The sequence below is a fragment of the Ovis aries genome, chromosome 20 (assembly GCF_016772045.2).
Source record: "Ovis aries strain OAR_USU_Benz2616 breed Rambouillet chromosome 20, ARS-UI_Ramb_v3.0, whole genome shotgun sequence".
Lineage (NCBI taxonomy): Eukaryota > Metazoa > Chordata > Mammalia > Artiodactyla > Bovidae > Ovis > Ovis aries.
In genome coordinates this window covers 46,665,327-46,693,261 of record NC_056073.1, presented here as the reverse complement: position 1 = coordinate 46,693,261, position 27,935 = coordinate 46,665,327, and the positions used below count along the sequence as shown (strand labels likewise).

At 54.5% G+C, this 27,935-nt stretch overlaps 1 protein-coding gene across 2 annotated transcripts; it reads right to left on the bottom strand.

Annotated features, from left to right (window-relative positions):
- Positions 1 to 125: 125 nt before the first annotated feature.
- On the bottom strand, positions 126 to 25,655 carry TXNDC5 (thioredoxin domain containing 5). Of its 2 annotated transcripts, none has more exons than XM_042237039.2 (10): positions 25,352 to 25,655; positions 21,456 to 21,605; positions 15,914 to 16,019; positions 10,078 to 10,174; positions 7,325 to 7,440; positions 5,750 to 5,836; positions 4,962 to 5,105; positions 2,836 to 2,918; positions 1,479 to 1,608; positions 126 to 407 (listed from the first exon to the last, which is right to left on the bottom strand). In XM_042237039.2, exons 1-10 carry the CDS (start codon positions 25,642 to 25,644, stop codon positions 285 to 287), a joined length of 1,329 nt encoding a protein of 442 aa, XP_042092973.1. In that variant the 5' UTR covers positions 25,645 to 25,655; the 3' UTR covers positions 126 to 284. The 2 variants fall into 2 exon arrangements, with proteins under 2 accessions (XP_042092973.1, XP_060259768.1); XM_060403785.1 differs by lacking the exon at positions 25,352 to 25,655 and adding an exon at positions 24,201 to 24,888.
- Between the last annotated feature and the right edge of the window lie 2,280 nt (positions 25,656 to 27,935).

Here is a 27,935-nt window from a genome sequence, read left to right as displayed (position 1 = left end):
AGTAGTCTGGCAGTTGGGTTTTCCTCGACTATTTTAGTCTCAAACCATTTCGATTTCACCAAGAGCAGGTTAAAGGGGGGAATGGATGGTAGGTCGCCACCGAAAATATTTAGTTTGCAAATGGATCGTGAGTTACACATTTACTTAGAGAAACTTAAGAATCTGTAGGGTGTGTTGGTTTAAAAACACACATGGAGAAGACAGCACGAGTTTAGTACATTCGGATCTCTGAGTCACCGCTGCGGGGAAGCGGGGAGCGGCCGAGGGACGGCGCCCCGCCGGGCTCACAGCTCGTCCTTCGCCTGACGCAGGACGAAGCGGTGCAAGGAATCCAGGTCGCGGCTCCCGCTGTGCTCGCCGACCTTTTCTCCTCCACGGAAAAGCAGCAGTGTGGGATAGCCTCGTACCTTAAAAAAAGAAAAGAAAAGCTTAAAAAACAGCCCAATTCATGCACAGAGTAAAATCAGAAAAGATCCTTGAGTTGAGCCCAAGGAAGCCTGCAGCTAGATTTTCAGAGCGCACAGACCCTCAGCAAAATACCCGAGGCTGCAGAAAGCAGAGCCTTGGGGCTCTATTTCACTTTTCAAACCCAAACGAAACACTTTTAATATTAGCATTGAGGAGGCACTTCACCCTGAAGTGGCGTCTTGGACTTTCACACCAGCCCTGGGGAGCTGGTGTGGCTGGTGGGGGCCTGAGAGGCTGCACTCCCGACAAGCTCCCGGGTGACGTGCAGGTGCCCCGAGGCCACACTGAGAAGCGAGAGCCTCACGGACACACACCTGTCCACTACGCCTCACCTCTTTTCTCTTGAAAACAGACACACCGTCTTCTAGTAAGCAGATGATGTTTGTGCTATTATCTCTTCTAATAAACTCCAGAGGCCTCAGAAATGTTTTAAGAAAACAACACAGGTTCAAAAGCAGAAATTGCAAGTGTTCTAGGCTATTCAATGGTGCTAACAGCTCGGAAAGAAGGCAACAGCTGCATGAAGCCAAGCCACGCACCTAGCCTGCTGGTGCAGCCCTCCCAGCGGGGAAGTGTAGGGATCAAACACTTCCTGTATGGAGCGCCGCCTCGTGTCTGAAAAGCAAGCTCCTCAGGTGTTTACGGGGAAGGCGACACGCCAGCTGTTCGGCCAACAAGAATGGTCCTGCAGGCGGGGTCCTGCCCTCCAGCTCTGAGTCTCGGCTACCGCCAGCCTCCCGCCAGGTGGGGAAGCTTCACCCCCCACCCAGCACCACAGAATCATGTGCACTCACGGAGGAAAGCCTTTCTTTTGGGAGAGCAGCTCTTTTTGCTTTTCAAATGAGAAAGGAAAAAATCTCAAGACTCTCAAAAGGACACAAACACTTTGTTGAGAGGAGGAGGGCATCGTGAGTGACCTTGGATGAGGCCACACCACCTCATCACAGTCCCCCTGGGAACCCCCCCACCCCCCATTCTGTGCCCAGGAGGCTCCGGCCACGCGGACCCACCGAGTACTTGCTGCAGAGGTTCCGTTCAGCAGTGCAGTCCACCTCGGCGATGGTGACCTCCGCCAAGCCGGGGAATTCCTTCTTGGAGAGGTCCTCCCAGGTCGGGGCCAGGTCCTTGCAGTGCCCGCACCTGGGGACAGAACATGACGGTGCCGCTGAGGCGCTGGGTCCGCTCACCCACGCGCCACTGCCCAGATGGCCTCCTGCGCCTGAGCTTGTAAACGTCAGCCCTCCTCCTCTCCCGCCCCCATCCCCGAATCTAAACCTGAGATGTTCAGATAACCGGACAGACGCAACACGGTCTGAGAACGATATTGACCTGGGAAACCTTCTCTGTGGTAAACTGCGGGCTCCCTCGTTTATAAGTGTACCATGAGCAGGAAACGAGACCCTTTTTTAAAAATCACTTGAACGCCAAAAGCAGGGTAGATTTCTTATGGTCTCAGATGTTTAAGACAATTCGAAACTTCCTTGAGGCACTGCGCCTCGTTCCAGCCCACCTTCCCCTCTACGAGCTGCTCCCCCCTCATACTTGGTCCACACAGCTTCAGGTTGCCAAAAACACTGAAAACACCTAACAGTTTTGAACGCATTATTTCCTCGTGTTTCTGCTCTTTAAGAAGAATGGGACAATTCCAAGTCAAGCTCCTCAGCTTTGTAGCTGTTACTCATGAGCACCTGGAATGAAACCAAGGACCAGAAGTGACCCATGGCGACCTTACTTGTTTGTGTTTAGAAAGAGCATCCTACATTCTCCTCCACGTTTTTCCAAATGGGCTGTTTCAAGACAAAGCTCTCCTCCCGTTTCACAGCTAAGGAAACTGGGTTCCAGAGCTCTAAGGGGCTTTCAGGTGACAGGTGCGAGGCACAGCCCAAACCCGCCGCCTCCGGTGCCTTGGTCTGGAGCAGCCCCCACCTCTGCTCCGGTCCCCAAAGGCAGCGCAGCTGACTGACAGGCCGCACGGCTCCAGCGGCAACCCGAGCTCCCGTCAGTTCCCCTCTAACACCCCGAGACGGAGGGGCAAAGCTGTGTCAGGAAGTTCACGGTGCTGAACCGAAAGGGCCATCTGTGTGGAAGAGCACCCAGATCCCACACAGCTCCCACGTGACGCTGGCTGTGGTGACAGTCTTCTGGTTCAGTGTTTTCTCCAGAGCAGACTGAGCTTGCACCTCCTCCTCCGCCCAACTTCCGCCTACCTGAGTGCGGGAGCCCAGCGGTAACACGTCCTCCCCGAAAGCACGACTCCGCGAGTGTGGCATGCGCCCAACACCGAGTCTGGAGGCTCGGCGCGAGCGAGGAGTCAGGATGTGCCTTGAGGGCATGGCGACAGCAGCGTCTGACCCAACAGCCACTTACCATGGCGCGTAAAACTTGACGAAGGTTACGCCTTCCGCGACGGCCTCATCGAAGTTCCTTTCTGTCAGCGCCAACACGGTGCCCTTAGGGGAGAAAGCCGCGACTCAAACACTGCAGATACAAGTGTGGGTCAGGTTCCGGGATGCCGGAAATACCAGTCAGACTCCTTTAAAATGCTGCACTCTGTGCTCCAAGGCTACACACACACCCACACAACTCACTTTTCACAAACATCAGCAACCAGTCACAGGTCCCAGGGTCCAGAGCCCAGGAGATGCCGGGCGGATGGGCGGGCCACGCCCGGGTCTGCACCGCGCGGGCCTGGAGCCCCAAACACTGACCCAAGTCCAAACCGCCTGGCCTCCCTGAAGTCTGCACACACGTTGCTTTTCTCGCTGATTCTACTGCTCTCATCTGTGGATTCGCAGAAAGAGATTTTCTTCTCTAAGGACCCTAGAGGAGCATAGGCACGGATGTGTTTTACACATAAACAGGCTACTTTCCATCTTAAAATTCAAAGTTAATGTGAAAACTGTTCAGTCTCAACTCCGGAGAATTCAGGGCAAAGGGGCAGCGAGGCAGTCTGCTCTAAAGCGCTTCCGTCGGGATGGTTCTTTACAGAACTGTATCCGCTCCTCCAAAAGTGGATGTCCCATCCTCACGTGGGGCAAGGGCACACACTGCGTCACGTGACTGCAGTGCCCCAGCCGCCCCCTCGAGTCCGGCGCCGAGTCCCGGTGCCAGCGCCTGGGAGGACCTGCCACCTTTCTGTCCAGAGAGGTGACCACACTCCCCGAAAGATCCACTTAATGGTGGAAAAGGTGAGTTTAAATAGAAACGGTCTGGGCTTGATGAAAGCATCACGGTACGTAATTAGGCTGGATCTGGGATGACCTTTACAACTGCTGCAACACACACTCCCCGACACGGGGTCCGTAACTACCAAGTCACTTGTTTACTTCTTAAACCAAAACGTCAGTGTTTAACCAACATCCACGCAGTCCCCAGGCGCTGAGGTTCCCGCTGAGGGCAGGGGAGGCCCACCATAGCTCCACGTGGGGCAGAGGGGTAAGTGGCCGCTGGCTTTTCCAAGAACGGATGCCTGGCCTTGGGGCGTGGTGGCTCCAACCAGTCACAACTGCCCCATGAACACAGGCTGGAGGGTCACTGGGGGACAGGGAGGGCGTCCCCCCCAGGACCAAGGTGCCCCGTCCTGGGGAAGAACCCCACGGGCCGTGTGGACTGAATCAGCAACACAAGGATTCCACTTAGGAACTAAACTGACAACCACACCTTACGGTTCCTAGCTGAGCAAACACAATTCTGATTCCCCGAGTAGCCTCATTCCTACCCCCGGCTTCAGCTTCTACGCAAAGCTGCAGACATGGGACCGACTCATCTCAGGAAACAGACATCCGGCTGCGGCTTCAGACGCACACACTGACCTGTTGCCGCGAACACAGCCCCTACCCAGCCCTAAAAACCGCTCCCCTCCTCCTCCCACCCTGAGCTCGGTGCACCATCCCCTGGACGCCCCAGTGCCCGCCCGGCGTCCCTGGCCAGGCTCCCCACCATCCACCTCGATGGGCTGGTGGAGCTGGACTCGCCTCGGCCGCGGGGGCCCAATGCCGCCCATCTCAACAAAACCCTTTCCTGTCTCTTGCACACGGGCTACAGCCAGGCAGCTTTCTTCACGTCCCCTTCTGCTCCAAGCCCGCCACAGGCTCCCTACAGACCTAAGACCCTTGGCGGGCCGACAAGGCCTTCCCCAGCGCAGTGGCCGCCTCTTCTCCGCTCCACACGGCGCCCTTGTCCTCCTCGCCCTGCCTGCCCGCTGGCCGCCACGGGCCGTCCTGAACACGGCCGGCTGACCCCCGCCTGTCGGGGTAGCCCCTCTAGCAAATACCCACTCGCCCCTCAGCTGTTCGCTGACACAAGGGCAGCGATGACTGAACCCAAGGGAAGAATGCTCCAGAAACGGGGACACATGCTTTCAGAGCCCTTGTCTCACACCTGTTCAAGGCTTTTTGAGAGAGAAACCCCTACGAGCACGTAAAAGCAGGCGATGAGGTTGTGTCAAAACGTGGACCGTGGGCCTTCCCACACTGTCCCGGGCAGGCACCCACCTGGTCGGCCGCGGGCTCGGCGGCCAGCGCTGGGGCCTCCGAGGGCTGGGCGGGCTCCGGGGCGGCATGCCCTGCACTCTGCAGCTGCGCCTCCACGTACTCCCTCAGCGAGTCCAGGTCCCGCTTGCCCTTGTACTGGTCCACCTGTCGGGGCACAGGGACACGTCAGCCCTGTGGGCCCTCCCGCTGCCTGCCTGGGACCCCTGCCTTCAGGCGGCTCCCTCTGGGGGTCCCGGCCAGTGGTGTCCGCTGCTCAAATGTCAAGGCAAAGCATAAATGATCAACCCGAGCTCTGCTCTGGGCAGAGAGCTTGACAGGGCCTTCCTTCAGGGGAACCGAGGGTCATCGGGTCTGGGCATGGTCCATTGGGCAGGGATGGAGCGGACACTGACCCCCCTCAGAGGTCGGGGCCAGAGCAGCAGAGTGGAACGTGGATCCAGCTTGTTCTAAAGAAACAAGCCTGAGCCTGCAACGCCACGTGTCAACACAGGATGGTGCCTCTCAACCGCCAGATGTCACCAGGGGACCACGAGCCCCTCGTCCCATGACGCGTGTCCCTTTAAGCCAGAGCCCAAACCGCCTGTGCTGGCAGCTGTGCTGAGCTCAGTCACTCAGTCGTGTCCGACTCCTTGCGGTCGCACGGACTGCAGCCCACCAGGCTCCTCTATCCACGGGGATTCTCCAGGCTAGGACACTGGAGTGGGTTGCCGTGCCCAGTTAACCCACTCGACAGCTCAGCTGGGGCAAAGACACACCTCTTGTCTCCACACGGAGACCTGAAGACATACCTTTTTGCCGTCTCGGAACCAGAGGAGCGTAGGATAACCGCGGACCTGGTTTCCTGAGCAGAGTTCATAGTGCTGCGTGCAGTCCACCTGGAGAGAGAGACCGCACGCCCACTCAGTTTCTCCGAGGGCCTTCCTGACCAGCTGTCTGTCGGATACTCAGCACTTTTTTCAGAAAGAAAACTACTCAAGTCCCCCAAGGGCAGCGTCTCTGCAGTGTCTGCAGATTCTGGAGAGACCTTTCCCAAGCGCTGCTCAGCTGCCCCTGACTGGAGGGGGCAGGGGAACAAGATGAACTTCAGAGATGTGATTTATTTTCACTCACTTAAAAATGCCAGCTTTTAGGAAGCGATCGTTTACCCTGAGCAAGTTAACAGGTGGAAAAAGGGACCCTACCCTGACGCCTGGAGAGGGGATGGCCTGCTGCTAGGGACAGAGTCACCCCCTGCCAGCCACAAAGTGAGCTGAGAAATGTCTTCTCAGGTCTTCAGCCAGACCACCCTCAACACGCCTGATCTTGTCTCATCTCGAAAGCTAAGCAGGGTAGGGCCAGGTTAGTACTTGGATGGGAAAAATGTCTTCTCCGGTTCAAGCTTACAGAGTTTTAAGATCAAGGGGGAAAAAGGCATCAGTTTTAAATAGGAGTATTTGGACTATAATAAAAAGACAAAACTGAAAAAAAAAAAAGTCTAAGTCTTTAACAGGCAACAGTGAAAACTTCCTTTAACGACACTCTAACTTCCGAGGCGTTTGCTCTGAGCCCCGGTCTGTGCTCAGCGCTTCACTGTCACCCACGTCAGTCAGATCTCGTCCTGGTTTTGCAGAGTTGGAGACGGGTGGGGAGCTGCTTGAGGAGGCTGGCCACATCTGTCTGAACCCCAGGTTTGTGCGTTTGGCACTTCCCTGTACTGGGCAGACCCTCTTATTAACTACCGGACACATGGCTCCGAGTCTGTATGCAAATCAGTCCCCGGCGAAGCAGAGGAGGAGGTTTTGATAAAAAGCAATGCAGGCAGGGGTGTCTGGTGGGTGCTGGGGGACGGATGAGATTACAAGTGCTTGAAGATCCAGAAGCTGCCCTAGATATTTCTAGAAAACCCGGTGGTTAGGCACCACTTCTGGCTTCCCCACGTGAAGCAGGAAAGGATTCCAGGCAGCAGGGTGAGTGGGTGGAGCTAACTTCAGGTGGGTCTTGCATGTAGCCGAGGTCCTTTAGGAACCAGCTCCTGGGTGAGACCCAGTGTGGATGGTCTCCGAGGGTGTCCAGTGAACACTCTCTACGGCTCCATCCCAGGTCTTGGCAGAAAGGCCTCTGGGGCTGCCAGTCCAGAACCGGCCACTGCTTCAAAATCAACCAAGGAGCCAAAGCCCTAATTTTAATCTCTAGAATGTAGAAAAGCCAGCACTCTTGAAACCAGGTTGCCATCTGTGAAGGTGAAATGAATTATCAAGTGGCACACTAAACAGAATCAATAAATCAAGTTTGTGACTACACACACAGAATTAATAATGGGCTACTCGGCTAATTAATCCAGCCAAAGGCAGTCTATCTCCAGTTCAACAGGGACACTCACTCACCTTGCCAATCTTGACAGTTTCGGAATGTTCAAGGCCCAGAGCCAGCTGCTCCCAGGTCGGAGCCAGAGCTTTGCAGTGACCACACCATGGGGCAAAGAACTTGATGAAGTGGTCTCCTTCAGGGGGAGAAGGCAGGGACAGGGAGAGAGTGATTCACAGCTGCCCACACAGACAGACAGAGCAGGCGCGTCACAGCTCCGTCTTCCTGCAAAGCTCAGCTCAGGATGAACCCTTCAGCTGGTAGGAAGTGACTCCCCATCAGATACGTCTCTATCTCTGAGTTCATGACCATCCTTACAAAGGAATTTTTCACCTCTGAAGGACACCAGGGAACCAACTCATTATTTGGAAAACTGGCAATAAAGGGGAAGAAACGGGCGCTTGTATAGCCTGTCTTTCCTGAGATGAACTGCACTCCGGATAACGGAGTGATAAACAAAGGCCAGTCACCTCTTGCTGAAAAGAAATGAAGAAGGGATGCTGTCATTTCAGCAGTGGTGCTGGCTGGCATCCCTGGTGAATTATGGACCAGCATGGTGATGGGAGAGGCTGCTGACATCAGAGACTGCCCAGCCATGCAGCCGTGCTCACACCCCTCGAAACATCAAACACAGTGAAAACGGCCCTAGATCCAACTGCCAGCTCACGTGGAATAGAGACACGAGGGCCCAGGGACAGGGAGGCTGTATTCCACAGCCTAGAAATACGACGAGTCCCCACTGAGGGGAACGTGCAGGTCAGACTGTGTGCTCGGCAAACAGAAGGCAAGGGAGAAAGAGATGCTGAGGGAACAGACTGAAGGAGACTTAGGAGAGCAATATTTAAAACAGGAGAGAGATACCAGCCTTAACTACCGTGCTGGAGGGCTCGCTCGGGTGACGAACCAGAAAGGAAAGTGAGCAGTGGTTCTGCACGGTCAAGCAGGGCTCCTCGGGGGAGAGAAGGAAGCGGACAGGAGAGGAGCTGGGATGTGAGCTGGACGGTGGCTACGGGCTGACTGCTTTACGACCATTCACTGCCCCTACACTGCTTTCTGTATCCGGGTTTTATTTCACGATAAAATAGAAGATTAAAAAAAAAACAAACACTTGAGTATCACTCTCTTGGCTAGGAAGTAAACCACATCATGACTGAGACACTGAAGACTTTTACCTGGGCTCTTCGACCTCGACCAGCCTAGGGCAAAGAAAGGTGTCAGGCTGTGAGCAGCCCGCGTCAGGCTGCAGGCAGGGAGAGAAGCAACCAGCAGCGCTGATGGGGGCCCAGGCTCCGAGTCAAGCTGGCCGGGCGATGCCCAGGGGGCATCTGGTCAGTGCAGCAGTGAGGGGTCGGAGGGACCTAGGGGGAAACTTGCTTCGACAGTCAATGTTTCCTATCAACTATACCTCAGTTCTTTAAAGAAAAACAAAAGCTATATATAAAAGTAGCTGGTCTGTAAGGCTGGAACCCTGTCTCCCCAGACAGGCCCGTCACTGCCCTGAGCTGTGAGGTGGAGACAGCAGGTGCAGGAGTGGGGTAAGGGCGGGCGGGCACCACTTTCCCAGCAGACCCATGGACTCCGCCCCTCGGAGGGTGACCCGCTCAGGGGGTCGGGCTGCGCTTTGGGTGGTTCTGGTAACACGTCCTACAGGGAGTCCCAGCCCGCCTCAAAATGACTCCCGGAGAACAGAAACCCTGAAGGTCCACTCCCAGAGCATCGGTACCAATAATGACCTCTAATTAAAAATGGAACATAGCTTGCAGGCATCACAACAAGTGATTCCAGCCTTGGAGGGGGTGGGTTTTCACTCCCAGCAGGCAGGACCCACAAGGCCAGACACAATTTTAAGCCCTTTTTCAGAACGGTCCTGCCTCGAGTTGCACGGAGGATCTCTCTCCACGACAGCATCTGAGAGCGGAGGTCAGCCTGCTGGCTGGATTCACGTTCGAGCCCTTCACTGCTGAGCTGACGCTTCTGAGCGTGTGCAGGGAGGTCTTACACACATTATTAACTTAAGAAACTGTACTCCGGTCACTGACGTTTAGGAGACTAAGAAAGTGAAAGTGAAGTCGCTCAGTCACATCTGACTCTTGACCCCATAGACTGTAGCCCACCAGGCTCCTCCGTCCATGGGATTTTCCAGACAAGAGTACTGGAGTGGGGTGCCATGGCTTTCTCCAGGAGATCTTCCCGACCCAGGGATTGAACCCAGGTCTCCCGCATTGTACACAGACGCTTTACCGTCTGAGCCACCAAGAAGTCCCAGGAGACTAAGATGTTGTATCAAAACAGTAGCTTAAGGGTAAAGAGCACCTATCCTGATTCATGTGTTGTAACGGTCCCAACTAAATTCTGCTTCAAACAGGTACGAGAAACCTTTGTTTCTGCCTCAGGTCAGTAAGCACATGATTAACACTAACAGAAATAAACACCTCATCATCCAAGGGCGCGGGTCCAGCTTGTGCACAAATTAGATGAGTGCACCCAGTCCCGTGTGCGCTTCGCACATCCGAGGCTTCAGCCTGGCACCAGAACCAGCCTCTCCATCAGATGGAGACGTGTCCTCTCCGAGAGGAAGAGCGCTAGACACAGGAGTCGGCGGGGCTGCACGAGAGAAACCCTGGACAAACACCACCCATGCAGTGGCCTCCGAGCCCTCGAGCTGCGAGAAGACAAGCCCTGGCCACCCGGGAGGTCGGACCCCAGGCACGCCCTGCCCCCAGGGTTGCGGCCCCACCCCTAGTCACGCAAACATGCACGCACGCACGCCTACCTTGAGCCACGTGCAGCTCGAAGTTGCCGGCTGAGAGCTCATACAGTCCCTGCTTGAGCTCGGGGGTGCGGGGCGGCTCCACCGGGGGCTCTGGAGTCTGATGGGGGAGACGGAACAAGAGTCACTGCGGGCGTGTGTCGAGGCACCATGGAGCCCATCACGACTTCTGTATGGAACCTTCTGCCGCCACCACCCCCCCCCCCCCCCCCGCCCCTGCCCCAGCCTCCGGGGGATGCTGCTGTGTCGAAGGGGGCTCCAGGCAGGAAGCAACTTAATCGGGGCAAGAGGCCCCTTGGCAACTGCTGTCGGACTGATGCTCCAGGGCAGCCAGGTGACAACCAGCACCCCCCACCCACAAACCTGTCCTTTACTGCCCTCAAACCCAATCCAACAGAGCAAACTGAAGGATGGGCCGCCTTAAGCCAGCACCCTGTTGGGTTCTTGGAGACGAGACCTGGGTCGGCTGGCAGAGCACAGCAGCGAGCGGCACCGAGGGACACAGGGGACAAAGCAGACAGCAGGCAGACCCAGCCAGCCTGTATGCGCAGCAGCAGTAAGAAAGTCTGGGAAGGAAGCTGAAACTCTGAAGAGCTGATAAAAGAAAAAAGGTGACAAGAGGGAAATCTGGACGGATGAAAGGCCTCAGAGAGAAAAACCACAGGGCAAACGTGGGCTGTGGGCTGCGCCTTTAAGTATGTAATTCACGGGACTAAGCTTTGGACAGAAACAGTGAAGAGACAAGAAGTGGCTTTTAAAAAGGCGCTTCTCCAGCACCTGAGCAGACCCAGTGTGACAGCTAACTGCTAACCCCCAAACCACACCATTCCAGACATCTCCATTTTCTCTTAGGCCAGCACGTCTGTGGTCTCCAACCAGAGCAAGCAGAGGAAGAGAGATGGTCACTGAGACACGACTGTCCTACAGACACGGGGTGTCTATTATTCAGTTCTTATCTAGGGGCTCGTATTTCTATTAAAATGAATATCCAAGTTAAGTCATTTGAAGCTTTCAAAATGCTGAGAGCTCAAAGCTGGGCAGGGTTGTAACTAAAGCAGCATGAAGTTTTCTACTTCCGCTTCGTTGACAATGCTAAACCTTTGACTGTGTAGATCACAATGAACTTCTTAAAGAGATGGGAATACCAGACCACCTTACCAGCCTCCTGAGAAATCTGTATAGTTAGAACTGGACATGGAACAACGGACTCATTCCAAACTGGGAAAGGAGTACGTCAAGGCTGTATATTGTCACCCTGCTTATTTAACTTACATGCAGAGTACACCAGGAGAAATGCTGGGCTGGATGAAGTACAAGCTGGAATCAAGGTTGCCAGGAGAAATATCAATAACCTCAGATTGCAAATGACAACCCCCTTATGGCAGAAAGCAAAGAACTAAAGAGCCTCTTGATGAAGGTAAAAGAGGAGAGTGAAAAAGCTGGCTTAAAACTAAACATTCAAAAAACTAAGATCATGGCATCCGGTCCCATCACTTCATAGAAAATGGATGGGGAAACAGTGACAGACTTTATTTTCTTGGGCTCCAAAATCACTGAATAATGACAACTGCAGCCAGGAAATTAAAAGACGCTTGCACTTTGGAAGCAAAGCTTTGACAAACCTAGAGAGCATATTAAAAAGCAGAGACATTACTTTGCGGACAAAAATCTGTATAGTCAAAACTATGGTTTTTCCAGTAGTATATGGATATGAGAGTAGGACCATGAAAAAGGCTAAGCACCGAAGAATTGATGCTTCTGAACTGTGGTGTTGGAGAAGACTCTTAAGAGTCCCTTGGACGGCAAGGATATCCAACCAGCCAATCCTAAAGGAAAGCAGTCCTGAATATTCACTGGAAGGACTGATGCTGAAGCTCCAATACTTTGGCCACCTGATGCGAAGAGCTGACTCATTAGAAAAGACCCTGATGTTGAGAAAGATTGAAGGAAGGAGGAGAAAAGAACAACAGGATGAGATGGTTGGATGGCATCACTGACTCAATGGACATGAGTCTGAGCGAGCTCTGGGAGCTGGTGAAGGACAGGGAAGGCTGGCGTGCTGCAGTTCACTGGGTCAAAAAGAATCGGACACAACTGAGCAACTGAACAACAGCAGCATGAATCTTTTGGCTGCCGGCTTGACTTTCACACTACGTTTGCATCAAGTGCTAAGGACCCACAGAGAAGGGTGTCTGAGAGAGTGATGGCTAAGGGACAGTCAGTGAGTTCCAACAAAGTGAAAGAGGAGACGATGTCGCTGTGTATAAGATGTTCAAAGGGCCTGCAGTGGTAAAACGCCCGTTTGTGGCACCAAAGGAGCACGTCTTTGGTCCTTGTTCCATGGCAGGTAAAGATAACTGATCATTACAGGAACTTCACAGGGTATCATAGAATGGGTACCGTCCCCACGCTGCGCACAACGTGGGCTTAAGCGTCTTAAGAAAGCAACCTGGGGCTTCCCTGGCAGTCTAGGGGTCAAGAGTCCACCTGCCAATGCAGGAAACGGGTTTGATCTCTGGTCTGGAAAGATCCCACATGCACAGGAGCAACTAAGCCCGGGAGCCACAGCTACTGAGTGTGCGCCCCAGAGCCAGGCTCCGCAGCCAGAGCCGCCTGCAGCGAGCAGCCTGTGCCCCGGAACCGGAGCGAACTCCCGCGCCTCAGCCAGAGGAGAGCCCGCGCAGCAGCGGAGACCTGGCACGGCCGAAAATAAAGACGTTTGTTAGCTCGGCACTACTCAACAGGAGCTCGAAAAGGGGTCTGGCTTTTTTATTTTTTGCCTTGCAACGTTACGTTTGGATCTATATTCTAAAAACTCACGCCAAAGTAGGGGGAGAAGTCCTTCTCAAAGATAGCGTTTCTGATGAGAGAAAAATTATCAACCTGAATAGCCAATGACAGGAAAAAGTGACAGGAAAATTCTGGCATATCCAGAAGATAAAATATGATCGCTGTAAAGATGTTCAACTAAATAAAAAGATCATTAATGAAATGAACCATGTCTATGGGATGATGACTCTACTTAAGGAAAAAATACAGAAAGAAACATGGAAATATAAAAATTGGAGAAGGTTAAGAAATGGCAGATTTTCCCTGACTTTAATATATTATCATAATAATGTGGTAATACCCTAAATTTATCCTGTTTAAATAGGAAAATGTATATATTATTTAAGTATAAATACAGAAGGGCTTCCCTGGTGGTTCAGATGGCAAAGAATCTGCCTGCAATGCAGAGACTCAGGTTCAAACCCTGGGTCGGGAAGATCGCCTGGAGAGGAAATGGCAACCCACTCCAGTATTCCTGCCTGGAGAATTCCAGGGACAGAGGCAGGCTACAGTCCATGGAGGTGTAACACGTCGGACACGACTAAGAGACCAACACTTTCATAGAAGTTTTTTTTAAATGCTTTCACTTAAAATATAAAGCAAAATTCACATGGAGAAAAATTTTGGTTTGTAATATGAAGTCTGAAGACTTGAATTTTTCTGTAATAAGCCCCCCTATCATCATTTCCAGCAATTACCTGAGATGCCCACAGCTCTGAGAAGCCAAGATATGGCAGGGGGGGGTGACTGAGGTCCGGGGTGGGGTCCATGTGGCCATGCCCCCAGGACAGGCCCTGAGGTGGGCAACGCTGAGCCTCGCACCGTCCCCAGCCCGTGCTCTGGGCTCCACCCTGAAAGGGGTGTCGGCTGGGGAGATGACGGCTTTCTGCCATCCTGACCCTGGCTGATGGCTTCCTGAATACAGAAGACTGGCTTTTTGGTGAAAAACTTACTTTAAATGTTTTTGGAGACTATGAGCGCTCCTTTAAAACTGGCTTCCTCCCCCCTCCAGAGAACACCAAAAAAACAACCAAAAAAAAAAAACACCACCACCTTTAAGTTTTAAATCTACGTGAAAGTTACACCTGCTGCTTTCTTGTCGTGACAAAGATGCAAATTTACTCTGAGGGGTTTGTGGTTTCCCTGTTACCTAAAATTAGACACAGCTCTGGTCAACACTTACTCAACACTGTATGCCAGTGGTCTTCAGCACACAGTTCTGGGTGGTGGCGCTCAGTCCTGTCCGACTCTGCAACCCCATGGACCATAGCCCGCCAGGCTCCTCTGTCCACGGGATTTCCCAGGCAAGACTACTGGGGTGGGTTGCCATTTCCTTCTCCAGGGGATCTTCCCAACCCAGAGAGCAAACCCCCTGAGACCTTTTAAAATGTGAGATAAAAGCAGTACTTGGGAAGCAGCTAGGTTTCTGATTGGCTCTGACCTCTACCCAGAATGTAGGGGAGAGCTGAAGGACCACACGGACACCCTGGAAGGGGACAGCAGAAGACCCCTGCAGCTGCCCAGATGAGCTCCAGGCCAGGGGATGCTCTCCTGCCTCATCAGAAGCATGCAGCAGGCACACTGGCCACCTCTCTGCTCCCATCCAGGCCCAGCTCGGCCTCTGTGGGCCCGGGCCCTCAGCACTACCAGAAAGCAGCGCGCACGAAGGGACACTGTGTGGAGGGCTCGAGGTCGTCACGATTTATGACAAGATGAAGATGCCTACCGTCCACTGGAGGACTGAGGACTAAGGATTTTTCTCAGGAATGCTACACATAACTATGTCTTTAAAAAACATCTCAGCAACACAACACTGTAAGTCACTACACTTCAATTAAAAAACAACAGGCCTCAGAAATCAGTTTCCACAATTATGTCCTCAGAGTAGGGAGTAGTGGCCATCAAGACACCCAGAGTTCAGGGTATTAAGTTCTGTCATCAGCAACGCCACTAGGGCCGTGGGGCTGAGAAGCAAAGCAGATTCACACTGGGGGTACAGCCCAAGGCAGTGGGGGGAGCGGGAGGTTGTGGAGGGGGGAGCTGGGCTCAGGGGGTTGGGCTGAGCTGGACTGGACGCCCCAGCAGAGGCCTGGCCCCCAGGAGGCCGCAAGTCCATCTCTGGTGCTGAGGAATCAGCGTGATTTGAATGATGTGTGAGACGGGAATGGAGGGTATGTTAAAAAGGAGTTAAGTGCGCTTCTGTGGGCTGCGTTCTGAAACAGTTACCGACAACCCTGACCGCAGCCAAACAAGGAGTGGGAAGACCGGAAGACCAAACTGTTGGCTCTGCTGGGGCCAGAGGTGGACACACAGGACCATCTCCACTGCACTCTGCCCGCCACTCACTAGACTCTTCTCCCTACTTCTGTGCAGGTTTGAACATTTCCATAATAAAAAGCTTTCTAAAACGTCATCTTTTCCCAGTAAGGTACTTAGAGAGTACTCAAATTCATAGAGACAGAATATAGGGTGACGGGTGCCAGGGGCTGGGACAGTTAGTGTTTAATAGGAACAAGGTTTCTGCTTATTGTCCATTTGCTCAGTCCTGTCCGACTCTTTTGCAGCCCCATGAACTGTAGCCCACCAGGCTCTCCTGTCCATGGGATTCTCCAGGCAAGAATACTGGAGTGGGTTGCCATGTCCTCCAGGGGATTTTTCTCAACCCAGGGATCAAACCCATGTCTCCTGCTTGGCAGGCGGGTTCTTTACCACTGAGCCACCTGGGAAGCCTGGGTTTCCACTTGGGAAAATGGAAAATTTCTGTGGGTGGATGGTTGCACCACATTATGAATGTATTTAATACCACTGACTTGCACACTGGAAAATAGTTAAGAGGGTAAATTTTACAGTGTATTTTATCAGAATTTTTAAAAATTGCAACACCACCAAAGTGAATCTTTACCTATGATATCACTGAGTTCTAAAAAGTTGCTTTAAGATGGTAGCTAATCTAGCCTCTTTACTGCCCCTCAAACACAGGAAGAAAGAGGGTGGCCGTGTGTGCACTCACAGGGGGCTCCTCGCTCAGTGTCTGCAGCATCCATTTCTCCAGGGCCTGGAAATCCCGGGGACCCTGGTACTTCACAGCTTCTTGGCCAGGCTTGAAGAACTTCAAGCTGAAAGAGTAACAGAGGATTAGACGGAGTGGATTTTAAAGCACTTCAAATTGCTCCGAGCAAAGAATAAACTCATTTAGCGAAGCAATCATAAAAACGGGGTGTCGGCGGGCTGCAGCCAGCTCACTCCTGCCCCTCTCTGATATCGCTTGGAAAAAAAAGAAAAGCAGTGTTCGAGGAGGTGGCATATTCACTTAATCCTCAACTTTAAAAAGTTTCTCATGTTATTCTTGAAACACAAAACCAAGGTGAACATGTCGGGCTGGGCCCCACAGACCCAAGGACTTGGGCAAGGGTTCCCCAGGCTCCCCTGCCTCGTATCCGCTGCCCTTTCCCGGCTTCAGTCGTTTTTATGTTCTGCATTTTGAAGAACAATCTAGAACTGTCGTGGAAACTGCACTGTTCTGCAGTGAATTTATTTCCTGGCTATTTCCTGTCAGCTACTCAATTTTCACAAGGCGTGACTATCCAACTACAATGAGAGTTCAGGTTTCCAACTTCAAGCACAACCCTGTCTTTGGTTGATAACAGCCTGTTCACTTGTCCCCAGAAAAGGACTCTCTTCTATTTTCCACACACACGAACCTCTAAAGGCGTCTGCAGATGGAACACAGAGTTCTGCCTTTGGAGGGGTGCGGGGATATCACCTGGCTCAGTGGCAAAGAAATCGAGCGCCAATTCAAGAGACGCAGGTTCAATCCCTGGGTCGCAAAGATCCCCTGGAGGAGAAAATGGCAACCCGCTCCAGCATTCTTGCCTGGGAAACCTCATGGACAGAGGAGCCTGGTGGGCTACAGTCCATGGGGTCGCAAAGAAGAGTCAGGTGTGGCCGAGCGACGAAACAACAACAGAAGACATCATCAGAGCCTGAGACGAGCAGGTCCAAACGCTGGGTCACTGCCTGGCGACGGGACAGTGTGCTCCCGATGGAACGCAACAGAAGGCGTCAGATATGAAGGGAGGGGAGCGAATAATTCTTCCACTGACAGAATAGAAGGGGTCAGGGACGGAAGGGGAAACATGGCTACTGAAAACAGAGCAACACAGACTCGCATTTGGGGGCAAGCCTACCCATCTAAACACCCCCCAATGCTTCCTGGCATGTATGTGGATTTTGTTAGGAGATGCCCAATGTGCAGCATCAGAATATAAGAAGTTAAGATATGCAGAAATCAGAAGTGTGTGTTTGGATAGCTAACCCCACAAAGGTCTTAATTTGAAGCTTCACACCAAACAAGAAAACCAACACACTGGCTGCAGAAGGCATTCAAGTGAGAATGGGCTTACCAACCTCACCCAGAAGCTCAGATCCTGTGATGGGCTAGGGGATACCTCGATGTGACTCCAAGAGTATCTCTCCCCTTCCCTGGCAGCTTACACTTTTATAACCATGACAAAACCCACAATCTAACTAGACCTGGCCAGTGTGTCCCTTCCTTCATGAAGTTTAACATTTCAAGCGACTCGACCTGCCCTCACACCTGTGACCACCGGCGCCCACCCCCTTGAGATGCTCTGGAGATGTGCGCCGCGCTCATGGAGGACCGGGGCGACCCGTCTTCCAAGCCTCCCTCTCGGCCAGGCGCCTCCCTCCAACAGAGCGCTTCAGGATGGAAATGAGTTGCTCCTCAGGGCGTTAGAAGGAACCAGGCGTTGCTCTCGTTTCCACCTCTCGTTTCTTTGCTAAGGCTAAATGCATGAGAGCCTCATCTGTTCATTTTTCCTCACTCGGTATACACTGGTTGAAATGAAACTGGTTTTTAAAAATCTCTTTCTGCTGCTGGATTAAAAACCTTTCTAAGCTGCCCAAGTCTGCGATTCTGGAGAAGTCCTGGAGAAGTTCACAGACCCTGGGGAGAGACAAGCTTCCCTGACGGGGCATCTGACTTCATTTTCACCATGGATGGAGAGGCAGGCGATGGTGGAGAGCAGGCGGGTTCAAGCCCCAAGGACAGCCCCAAACCTTTCTGCTGCTGCCGAACCTGCACCGTGGGCACTTGTTTTCCTGGTGAACTTTCTCTCTCGCAAGGAAACTGCAGGGGAGACAATCCCCACTGACAGGGCTCTCTGGAAAACAGCAAGATGATGTCCTATCACCATAGATGGGATGGTGTTATGAGGTGACTAACAGGAGATCTGCCGGAAGTCCTGACCCATGCTACCACAGACTGTGACCTGAATTAGAAACAGGATTTGCATGGAAGCAATCAAGTTAAAATGCGGTCAGTAGGGTGGGCCCTAAGCCAATATGATGTTTCCCTGACAGCTTAGTTGGTAAAGAATCTGCCTATAATGCAGACCCCAGTTCGATTCCTGAGTCAGAAGATCCCCTGGAAAAGGGATAGGCTACCCACTCAGTATTCCTGGGCTTCCCTTGTGGCTCAGCTGATAATCTGCCTACAATGCAGGAGACCTGGGTTTGATCCCTGGGTTGGGAAGACTCCTGGAGAAGGGAAAGGCTCCCCACTCAGTATTCTGGCCTGGAGAACTCCATGGGCTGTACAGTCCATGAGGTTGCCAAGAGTCGAACACAGCTAGGCAAATTTCACTTTCTTTCTAAGCCAATATGACTGATGACTGTATAAAAAGGGAAATTTAGACAGAGAGACGGCAGGCACACAGGAGAAGGCTGTGTTAAGGAGGAGGACTGGTGTGGTGCTTCTCCAAGTCAAGGAACATCAAAGATTGCTGGAGCCAGGAAGAGGCAAGGAGGATCTCCAGGGGCTTTCAGAGCCTTGGTTTCTGGCTTCTGGCCCCGGGACCATGACGGTTTGCCTCTCTGTTCTTTTTGGGGCACTCTGCGTGGCAGCCCTAGAGACCTCCTTCAGCTCTGCCCCTGCTAACTTTTTCCCAGATGACAAAGATGCTTTAATGGCTCAACAGGAAGATCTCGAAACAGCTTCCCGAGCACAGGCAGCCTTCTCTAGGGACCTGGGAACCCGAACTCCCTCCCTCTCCAATCCTTTACCCCCATTAAAGGTGCCACGAAGGGAGGACACAAACACTAATGTGCTGACCAACCCCCACCCCCAACCCAGCATCTCAGCATCATCTGATCCAGGCCTCAAAACGCCTCCAGAAGCCCACACAGGTCAACCTATGAAGGCCCTAAGGCCCCTGCATTTTATGCAGCACGCCCCCACCTCCTGCATTCTGTGAAAAGAATCTGGTGGTGGCTGTGATGGTCACAGGGCTCCTTCCCAAACCGTGCAGTGGGAGCTGGTAGTTCTCTTTAACAACTCTAAAGCAGGGTCTGGTTTTCTTGGAGAGATCACATCTTCTAAAAACCAAATCAAGATGCCTGCTCCAGCGTGGATGTTTTGTTATCTGTGAACAGCATCTGTGGAGTCACTGATGGTGCTCCCAGAGAGCTGAGAGGAGCACCCTCCCCTCCCTCTCCGACACCCCCAACCCACGCCTGCTCAGCCCTGTCACTGGTTTACGGTGCACACGGCCACACACAGCCAGATGTTCAAGAGTGGACACCAACCATCTGCAGCTCCTGCCCCTGGAAGTCACAAGCCCTCAACAGGGAACTGGCTCCACAGGGCGCTGGCTGCTTCTCCGGGGTGCTCTTCATCTACAGTGGAGTTTACTTTAAAGGCAACGCAGTGACGCACAGGACAATGATACCAACAGGCACGTACGTACGGCAGGAAATTCTGTCTCTAGTGCTCTGATCTGATACAGGCTTGAGTTACCGTGCCCAGATCAGCAAGCAGTCACCAAAGATCAAGAGTCCCAGAGCCCTTTATGGAAATGCCAAATCTCCGAATGTTGGGGGAAACCTTAGCATGAATTGGGCACGTTCAGACTGGTGGCTGCACACACCAGTGCGGGGGGGGGGGGATGCCAGCATCCGACTTCACACTCGAGGCTGAGAACCGTTGCCAGAGCTGCAGGAAGTGAACGGCGGAGGCAGGGTCCAAACCGTGGTGTCCAGGTTCCAGCTCAGAGCACCAGCCACCTTCCATACGGCCTCTCGGGCTTGAAGATCAGCTCGGGTCTCATACAGGATCAACTTCATTCATCAGTTTGAACAAACATGTTGGGACCTGCAGTGCCCGACCCCTCCCCCAGCCTTTTGGAAAGGGCATCTTCCCCTTTTTGAAGATGTACCCTTCACCCCAACATCGAATGCAGAGTCCGGAAGGGGCTGCTGTCTTCAGACAAGATGCCGCCTCTCTGGCCATGAGGTCTGTTTCTGGAATGAATACTCCATCCAAGGAGGGCCAATCAGGGATGGGCCTAAGCCCACTAGGGCAACAGAGCGATGCAGAGCTGGCAAGTCGAGTCACCTTGAGTGGGGCGCAGAGAAATAGGCCTCCAGACCCGCGGAGCAGCACCTCGGTGCTCCCACAGCCTGCAGACTAAGCCAGCTCCATCAAGCCCCTCTTCTGTTCATTTAGCCAGTTTCAACTTCCGTTCTTAAATCTACTTTAACTGCCAAGGAAAGAGAGTCTCACTTGTCAGAATGACTGTGCTTTCTTTCCAACAAAAACGGCCCTTGTGCTGGTCACATGGGGAATAACTCTAGAAAAGAGACTAAAGAATTAATAGCATGACGGGGCTCCCCTGATGGTCTAGGGGTGAAGACTCTGCCTCGCAGTAATGCAAGAGACACCAGTTCGATTCCCGGTCCAGGAGGCTCCTACGTGCCTTGGTGCAGATACAGCGGGTGTGCCCCAACTACTGAGCCTGGACTCTAGCCTAGAGCTGCAATTACTGAGGCCCGAACGGGGAGAGCCTGTGCCCGCAGAGAGAAGCCAGCGCAGCGAGAGGCCTGGGCCCACAAGCAGAGAGTGGCCCCTGCTCATCGCAACCAGAGGAGAGCCTGTGCACAGCCACAGAGACCCCGAATCTTACAAAACAGAAAAAAAATTAACAGAGTGGCCAAAAATTCAGACAAAAAGTCCTGACAGTCAGTGTTCACTGGAGCATCAGATGTGACAAGATCTAAGGGAGAATAATACCATTTTTGTCTGGCAGACACGTTCTTAATTATATAAAAAGGAAAACTCAGTTAATTGAAGCCTTTTTCCAAACAAAGTACAAAAAAGCATCTAACACACAGCGCACATATAAACCCTCCCTAACAACAGAGCCTGCCGGCTCCAAGCTGGCATCGCCTCCCTTCTCAGAACTACTAAGAAGTTGCCAAAACCGTAACTTGCACTTCGTTTGGCCCGAGGTGGTTGGCGAAACACCAACACCTGGAGGGTGCAGGGCGCGCGCCCGTCACTCACGTGCGGTCCCCGCGCGCACCCGGCACTCACGTGGGGCACCCGCGCCCGGCACTCACGTGGGGTACCCGCGCCCGGCACTCACGTGGGGCACCCGCGCCCGGCACTCACGTGGGGTACCCGCGCCCGGCACTCACGTGCGGTCCCCGCGCACACCCGGCACTCACGTGGGGCACCCGCGCCCGGCACTCACGTGGGGTACCCGCGCACGCCCTGGGCGGAGCACACCTCCGAGTCCGCCGTGCAGTCCACCTTGGCCACGTACACCTTGGCATCCTCCATGCTGTTATACTTGTCTCCCAGGTCGTTCCAGGTTGGCTGCAGCCGCTGGCAGTGCCCACACCTGCAACAAGGGGGCGGTAAGAAGCGTGCTAAGCGCGGGGGCAGAGGGGGCCCAGCCCAGCTCCTCAGCCAGCCATCGCCTACGGTAGCGGGGCGCTCCGATCCTACCCTTGCTCACACCGCAGCGGAGACGCAGCCGACCAGCCCACCGCGGCTGCGGAACCTCCCGAGAGTCCCGGCAACGTTCTCAGCGAGGCGCGGCGCCCGATGCCTTTCAACTTGGCCCCAGCTGACCTCTATCCACCTGCCTTGCTTCCTGGGCCGCCCCCACTGCTGGGCCCTGCTGGACACATTTCCAGGTTTCCTGCAAGCGACCTATCTCGGCCGGGCCCTGGGAGTGAGCATGCCTTCCTCTGACCCTTCCTAAGCCCACCCAGCCGATCACTACTTGTTCGGCTTGGGCGTCACTTCCTCCAGGAAGTCAGCCCGGACTCCCAAGCTGGCCGGTGTTCCCTCTCTTCCCTCTCTGGGGGGTCCGGAGAGCCCCCTCGCTCCTCCTCCGCAGCTCCGCCCTTCTCGCTGCCATGGTCCCTTTAGGGTCAGGTCTTCTCCACCATGTAACCCACTCTCTCCAAATACAAACCAGCCTCAGAATGAAATCCGTTCTGCATTCTCGCCAGTGAGAAGATTAAAAAAAAAAAAAAAGCTTGTGGCCACCCAAAACTTCTAAATGTGACATGCTCAAATGGACACTTACAATATTCACTTTAAGAATTTAATGACATATTTTAAAATCATCTATCATTTAAAACAATATGCTAACTTAAAATGATTGCTTTTACTTGTCCCATTTCTTGACAGCATCAGTCTCTTCCCCATCACCAAATCTTTCTGAGTCATATGGCGGATGACCCTCTTTAACTGTCAGCTGTCAGGGCCATACTTCTGACAATGAAACCTGGATCTCAGGCCCAGGTGCACTCTCACTACGTTGGAGGACATGGTCTGCTCCCCCTTCTCCTGGTGAGTGAATTCCTGATCTCTGCGACGGAACTCCTTGCTGTAGCGCTTTTTAGAGTGCTGTCAGAACACCCAGCACTTCTGAGTTCATCCTCAAAGCAGTTTCTCCATAAAATCAGTGTTAAATCCCCTTGCCTCTTTTCTTTTTTGACATGATCTCACCAGGAAGCATCTAAAGGCCGCATTAGAAGACCTTGCTTTAAGCAAGCCTGTTTCCCCTAAGCAACACCTTCTAGGCCAGAGAAGAGAATCCTGCTTGATAACAGACTCAAATACAATATGAATCCTTTTCTGGAAGATAACTGTGAGGGAAAACCACCGTCAGATTTAAGTAGATGTGGTACAAGTGCTAAGAAGACACTCATCTTCCTTTCTACAACTGGATGCCCGAGATATGTACCAAGTGCTTAGCAACTTCCTAGCAATGGTTCCACGGGTACCTCACAGTCGGCACTCTGGTTTTGGACCCTTGGGGCTACAGCACAAAAACTCAGACTGCAGCTGCATTGAGGCAGTTTGTGGTCAATAACACAGCAAATCCACCTGGCCCTTTTGAGGCAGCGGCCCCAACCTTGACCTTGTTGTCACCAGATTCAATGGGACCTGAAAAGTGGCCATACATGACCTGACGCTGGCGCACCACTTACCGCAGGACAGCCCTGCCGCCACTAGGCTCAGAGCGCAGGCACAGGGTCAAGGCTACCATTGGCTCCTGCCCCCGAATCCCGCGTGGGCAATCAACATTCCAGAGACTGAAATGCAGAGAGACCAGGGGCAGCCCAGTGTACCCTAGCTGAACTCCAATCTGCTCTTGCTGCTGCTGCTGCTGCTAAGTCACCTCAGTCGTGTCCGACTCTGTGCGACCCCAAAGATGGCAGCCCACCAGGCTCCCCTGTCTCTGGGATTCTCCAGGCAAGAACACTGGAGTGGGTTGCCATTTCCTTCTCCAATGCATGAAAGTGAAAAGTTAAAGTGAAGTCGCTCAGTCGTGTCCGACTGTTAGCGACCCCATGGACTGCAGCCCACCAAGCTCCTCTCTCCATGGGATTTTCCAGGCAAGAGTACTGGAGTGGGGTGCCATCTGCTCTTAAAGTCTGTTAAATGCTGTCACAGAAACCCACACATCTGTGTAAATATTTCCTAGCAGACTATGAGAAAGCAAACAAAAACTTTAAAAGTTACTTTTTCTGGGAGCATCCACCTAAAACTCTGTAAGCCACACACAATGAAACAGGAATGTACTAGTCCTCTCCGTCACTCAGGCCAGGACTAGATGGTGAGCATTACAGAGACTCCAAATCCAAAACTCCACTGACACTGCGGGGACCTACGATGTCTACATGTCAGTCTTTCTTTAAAAATGAATAAATAAATAAACCCAGGGGCAGATTTATTCCACAGAAGCAGACTTCAGTTAAGTAGCATATTTAACTCCAACAGCTACTCTGAGAACACCCTCCACAAATAAAGTATCCACAACCATTACTTTACATTTCTATACCACTGGGTTCTAAAAATTCCCCTCCTTTGGTTCTTGAAACACAAGCTATCCCATAAATACAGTTAGTAAATGACAAGTCTGAGCCCGACCAAAAGTGTCGATGTAACTCCAAAGGAACTGAAATGCAGTAATAACCTGAATATGGGGGGAAAGTTTCCTCCAACTTCTGCCGACACATTTTCTCAACAGGCGGCTTTTCTTGGGCATCTTCTTCCTAACCCTTTTTGCATCCCTTCCCCTTATCTCAAGGAGTCTCTTGGCTCTGCGCAAGAATGCCAAATTCTGCAGTGAAGCCTGCAGAGGCCTGGGCCATAGACCGGCTGGCTGCGCCGCCCACAGAGGACCCCCCTCAGCGGACAGCTAGGCCCTGGGAGAAGGCCCTCGGTCCCTCTGCTCATGTCAGCGCCGGAAGTCGCTCTCTTGGACGACTCGCAGGGCAAGAGTCTCTGGGGTCGGCACCGAGGCTCACAGCAAAGCCCCCATCCGGGAACCATGGTGGGGGCGGGGTGGGGGGCTGTCTGTTCAACCCCTGTGCCTTTTCCCACCTCAAACTTCCCAGATGGCCAGGCCCAAAGAAAGCGGAGGGGAGCGCGCGCCCAAGGACAGCCTTGGGTCGGGGGTCAGTAGCTCCTGTCACCTGGAGCACAGCTCGCTGCGCCCCCGGAGCTGCAGAGAGGCCCCCAGCCTCCGCTCGGCACCCCGATTCCCGGGAGAAGAGTGGAAACCCTCTAATGTCCGGACCAACCCATCCCACCTCGCGAACGCAGAGCCTGGGAGTCCCTAAGTTTCAATTAAACCCCCAGGCCCGCGTCCGCGCTGCGGCGAGCGCACGGGACAGGAAGTCCACGTGTACACCCCGGACCCCGGGTGTCCGCGCGGCCGCACGTGGCCTTCGGGTACCGGCCGAGCCGCAGGCCGCTGCCTCCGACCTGCGCATTAGTTCGGGGCTGGGGGACGCGGGACGGGCGGGTTCCGGGCTCCCAGCGGCCCCGATGGACAACGACCCCTGCCCCGACCCCCCGGTGCCGGGACCGGGGGACGGGGCGAAGGAGCCCGAGCGCCGGCCTTTTCCGGTTCGGCCCTCGGGGACCGCCCCCTCTCGCTTGGTCCCGGCCCCTGCGCCACGTCAGCGGCGAGCGCCCGGCCCGCGCCGCCCCCGGCGCCCCCAGGCGCCAAGGCCCCCCAGCCCCTCGCCGGGCGCCCCAGAGCGCGAGCCCGCGCCCCCCGCGCCAGCCCCGGCCCGACCAGCGCCCGCGGAGCCCCGGACGGGCGGCGCGGCCAGTTACCAGGGCGCGAAGAACATGACGAAGTGCGCGGCGCTCTGGATGCCGTGCGCGAACATGTCGGCCGTGTACAGGTGCTTGGCGTGCGGGTCCTGCCCGTCCCCACCTCCGGCCGCGGGGGTCCCGTCCGCCGCCGCCGCCGCCCCCGGCTCCTGGGCCCGGGCGCCCCCCCGCCCGCCGCCGGCGTCCAGCAGCAGCAGCAGCAGCAGCAACAGCAGCGGCGGCGGCGGCGGCGGCATGGCCGGGGCCAGGGCCCGAGGCCGCGGCGGGAGGAGGCGTCCGGCGCGCGCGGGCATCTCGGCGGGCTGGGCGCGCTCTCGCCCCGGCCGCCGGTCCCCTCCGTGCCGCCTGCCCCGCCCCGCCGCCGAGGCCCCGCCCCGCCTCGGAGGCCCCGCCCCGAACCCCGCCCTCCGGCGCGCGCCCGCCTCCCCGGCCCAGACGGGCCCGCGCGCGCCCGGGCATCCTCGCTGGGAGCCCGCGGGAGGGGTGGGCCGGGCCCCCGCCGGTCTCCCGCGCTTGGCCTCCCGCACCTGGGGGCTGGAGGGACCGCTTGGGCCAATCGCGCGGGGGCCCCGCGCCTCTCCAAGCCCCGCTGGGCCCGCTCTGGCGTGGGGCTGCGCCCAGGACTGGAGGGTCAGAGAGGCCAGGCCCGGAGGCCACCGAGGGCGGTGTCGGCCTCGGTTCACCTCAGCTACACAAAGGCGAAAGAAAGAGTGAGCTGCCGTCAGCAGAATTCAGGAAACTGAGCAGAAGTGGGCGAGGTTTACACCTGAATGAATCAAATTCTCGGACCTCAACTGTGATTCTGGGTCCGAGCCCAGGGGTGTGATGGAAACCTGCTTTCCAAGCGAAAGCTTGGGGGCGCGCCCTGCCCCGCCCTACCTCGGGTTGAGAGAAAAGCGGCTCACAGCTTCTTCCGGGACACAAACCCCCGCAGGGTCTTCCTCAGCCGGCGCCCGCCTGGCGTCCCAGGGCGCCCGCGCCCCCAGGAGCATCTGGACGCGCCTGCTCTGGCCCCGTGGGCTGCGAGGCGAACCCAGGGGCGACGCGTGTGAATCAGGCACCTCAATTCATACCTGCGCACATGCCCGAAGGCACGCCGTAATTGAGGGTGAGGCCTCGCCCTGGGAATCTGAAGCTGAATCAGGAGACTCAGGTTGCCTCGTGGGGTCTGCAGTCTGGGGAACCCCAGGCAGTGGCTGCCGGCAAGGCAAGGGGAGCGCCCCATGACTCACCTGTCATTAACACTGCTCTGGCCACTCTTCAACCTAAGACCGCGGTTTGCCAAATACCAAGCCATCAATTTCCCCTCCGAACCAACCAGCTAACACTCAGCAACCTGGGAGCCTTCTCCGCCTCACTCCCTCCTCCCCCTCATCTCCTGTAATTCAAGCCCACCGTGCTTCTTGACAAATCCCCTTCTTTCCACCATCTGCAGTGTTCACACCTTGATCAGCCCTTACTCCTGGCCCGTGCAGTGGCTTTCTAAGGGCCTCTCACTCCTCAGGCTGGAAAGTTAACTTTCCCTAAGCGTGCCTTTGACCTTGATAGTTTGAACACCCTCCCCCAGCCACCAGCTACAGGGTAAAACAGTCCTCAGTCTACTGCTCCAGGCCCCTGGTTCCAAAAGTTCTGTGAAACTCACTCACCACTAGAAGCACAGGGATCCTCTCCAAAAGTCTCGTATTTGCTAGACTCCCATTTCCCTGTACCTCGAACCTCAGGCTTCCCAAATTTTTCCACCAAAGCATCAGCACACATTCTTAGAGCCTCGCTACTTGACTTATCTGAATGCAAACACAGAAACACAGGAGCCGCGTTAGCTACTTGTCTTTCACACCTTGGCTACCTACCTCTGAGTCGGGAAGAAAACCCAGGCCTCCTTGCTCGCATTATTCCGCCCATGGCACTTCTCCTCCTTCCTCCAGCAAACCACCAGCTCCCTTTCAGCAGAAGCTGCTGAGCATGGCCCGCACTGCTCTTCTGGTTCCGGTCACCCGGGCACTTCTAGTACCAGTCTTCTTCCAGGTAGCACCCTCTTCCCTGTTCACTGAGGATTCTGGCTCCTTGTCACGTCTTCCCTGTTTTCATTCCCAGCACCTTCAGCATCCAGGTTGATGACCCATCTCTCTGTCCCCAAGTGACTCCCTCCCCAGGGGAAACCCCAGAGCTTGTCATAATGACATCACAGTGTCTCCAAAATCTGCATTAAGGCCACCCCACTCTGCCTGCCCTTCCGGTACTTAAAGTTCGCTGGCTCAGTGTCCCCTCCTCAACACCCCTGAGGGTTCACGCCTGAACCCTCAACACCCTCAACACCCTGTTCTGCTCATAGTGTCCTCGCAAGCCGCCCGGCTACATTTCCCTCACCTCCCGGTTAGATCCCATGGATTCTCATCCTATACTTACCGCCTGGCCAGGCCCTCTGGCAGTGACCCTGGCCAGGCTGAAATGTGGTTGAGTTCCCCACTCTGTGCGCAGCTTCCAGACCTCGACCTGTCCCCTGCCCTCCCCGCCCTCCTGCAGTTACCATCCCTCTCTGCTGTCAATACTTCCTGCAGAAAGTTGAAGCCAAAAGCAGAAACTC